The 2,329-nt window shown below is 40.7% G+C and overlaps 1 protein-coding gene across 1 annotated transcript; it reads right to left on the reverse strand.

Moving 5' to 3' along the window:
- Positions 1-1,436: 1,436 nt before the first annotated feature.
- LOC110035394 (putative low molecular weight protein-tyrosine-phosphatase slr0328) lies at positions 1,437-2,086 on the reverse strand (the record flags this gene model as incomplete). The annotated part of the gene is given in 3 exon segments (XM_020739628.1): positions 1,437-1,572; positions 1,640-1,752; positions 1,820-2,086. Coding segments are annotated over 3 exon segments (499 nt in total), but the record flags the coding sequence as incomplete, so codon positions are not given.
- Positions 2,087-2,329: the final 243 nt, after the last annotated feature.

A 2,329-nucleotide genomic window follows, 5' to 3' on the forward strand; every position in this document is an offset into this window, starting at 1 on the left:
TTTTTTTTTTCACAATCACTATGTTGACTAGCCATTCAGGGTACTGTGCTTCTCGTATGAACCATGCATTGTTCAACTTCAATACTTCCAATCCAATAGGCTCAACTAAATCATTGGTCGTGGCTCGCATTTTTCGTTTAAATGGCTTAGTTCATGGCTTGTCATTCAAGCGATGGCAAGTAACGTCAATGTCAACTCCAGGCATCTCGATGGGACTTCATGCAAAGGAGTCTCGGTGAATCTTAAGGAAGTCAATGAGACGTTCCCGTGTTCCCCGCTGAAGTTTGTACTAACCAAGAATTTTCTCTGTTTCATATGAGAATACGGGTATAGTTTCAAGGGTCTCTATGGCTTCCAAACCGCTTCTTTTAATATGGCCAAGTAGGAGGTCCTTCTAAATATTTTCCTCAGCTCGAAAATAACATGTTCGAGACTAAATTAAGTCACCTCGAATAGCAATAACTTGTTCGCTAGCAGGAAACTTGATAGCAATGATTGGTGGATATAGCCACTTCAAAGATGTTCAGCACAGGTCTATCGAAGATGGCATTATATGCATATGGTGGTTCTACAATTATGAAATCGTCTATCGTCGTAAACTGACGTTCTTCTCCCCACGTAACTAAGAGGGCAACGCATGCACATGTCTCTTTTCATTCTCCAGAAAATCCATATTAACGGCCCAAAAGTGGGGGGGCAGTCAATTAACGGCGATTTCCATCTTTCGAAAATCCCTTTGAACAGGATATTTACAGAGCTATCGATGTCTATCAAAATGTTGTCGATCTCGTAGTTCGATAATTGCGGTGACTACGACAGTCTCGTTGAAGGGGTTTCCCCGGTAGGCAAATCAACGTCCAAAAGAGTGACAGAAGAATGAATTAGTATGGTACATTTTCTCCAGTGTCTTCATGGAAGACTGTGATGTGAACGTCAGATATTGTCGGTTGATATAAGGTATTGGAACATGTCGCTTTTCTCCAGTCTATTGATGGAAAACTGTGATGTGAACGTCAGGTATTGCCGGTTGATGTAAGGTATTGTTAGTACGGTGACTATCTCTGATACCTATGTGAAAGGAATAAGTCTTAAGTATCGTACAACGGCTTTAACAAGGGATTGACATATGTCTTTATTAATCATGATGGATTCTTTGTGATCATGATTGTTTCTTCTCATAGTTATTCTTGTATGAGTGGGTTAGGTTATTCTTTCGAAGAAGATGAGGACAACGAAATTAGCACGCGAGCTCAATTCAGCCTCTTCGGCATATAGGTTTGATTTAACCACTTTGGCGCATGAGCTAAATTCAGTGAGAGAAATTTGGCTAAAATTTTCTTATGCCAGTATTTGTGTATACAGATATGTAAATACATAGGAATTGGAGGGTATGCATGCAAAAGTGAAATAAAATTAAAACCGCACTACTTTCCTACCTCTATTCTGCATGTCCATTGCAAGAATGAGATCAAAAACTCTGAAATCAGATGGCTGTACCGGCCGGGAGATTGAAGTAACCTCGATTCCGCGCTTCTTAGCCGCCGCCCTCATACGCGAGTCCGCCGGATTTCCCTAGATCAGCACACCAATGTTACGAAAAACATAAGGATCACAACAGAAAATCAGCATAGCATAAAACCTCATGGTAACCAATGGTGCCCGCGGAGTCGATCCTGAATTTAGACTCCAATCCCCTTTTCCTCACGATATCAGTAAACACCGCCTCCGCAGCGGGGCTCCGGCAAATATTACCTAGCAATCAAAAGCATGGATCTAAGTCGAGAAAACAAATGAAAGCAATGAGGAGCGCTTGTAATACCGAGGCAGACGAATAGCACGGAGAAGGGTGGCTTCGAAGCTTCAGCAGATCGGATTGTATCCTCCATGATCGAAGAAGATGAAGCTACAACAAATGGAAAGGGAAACCGAGAGAATCGCAGCTGGCGATGAGGAGGTGGAGTGAAGAATAGAGAACCGTTTTTAGATCGTCGGAGGTGACAATGCATAAATAAGGTCGAGGGCACGGATGGATGGCAAAATCGTAAATTGGGAGCTAGGCCGCCTCTCATGTTGAAGATATGTCGCGGAGTTGCCGGAGGGAAGAGAATATATGCCCACAAAATGATAATCATTAATTTTGGTATATAAGAAAATGTAATGTAAAATCAAATAGAAATGTGAATTATGTAAAATACAAAAATTTAGGTATTAGATATGTAAATAGATTAGAATTTTGGGAAATTTATATACCAAACCCACAAATTTTGTTTCTATTTACATGTTTTGCATTTGAACTTGTATTTACACATATAGCATTTTGTTTCTCAAC

The sequence above is a fragment of the Phalaenopsis equestris genome, unplaced genomic scaffold (assembly GCF_001263595.1).
Source record: "Phalaenopsis equestris unplaced genomic scaffold, ASM126359v1 Scaffold197567, whole genome shotgun sequence".
Lineage (NCBI taxonomy): Eukaryota > Viridiplantae > Streptophyta > Magnoliopsida > Asparagales > Orchidaceae > Phalaenopsis > Phalaenopsis equestris.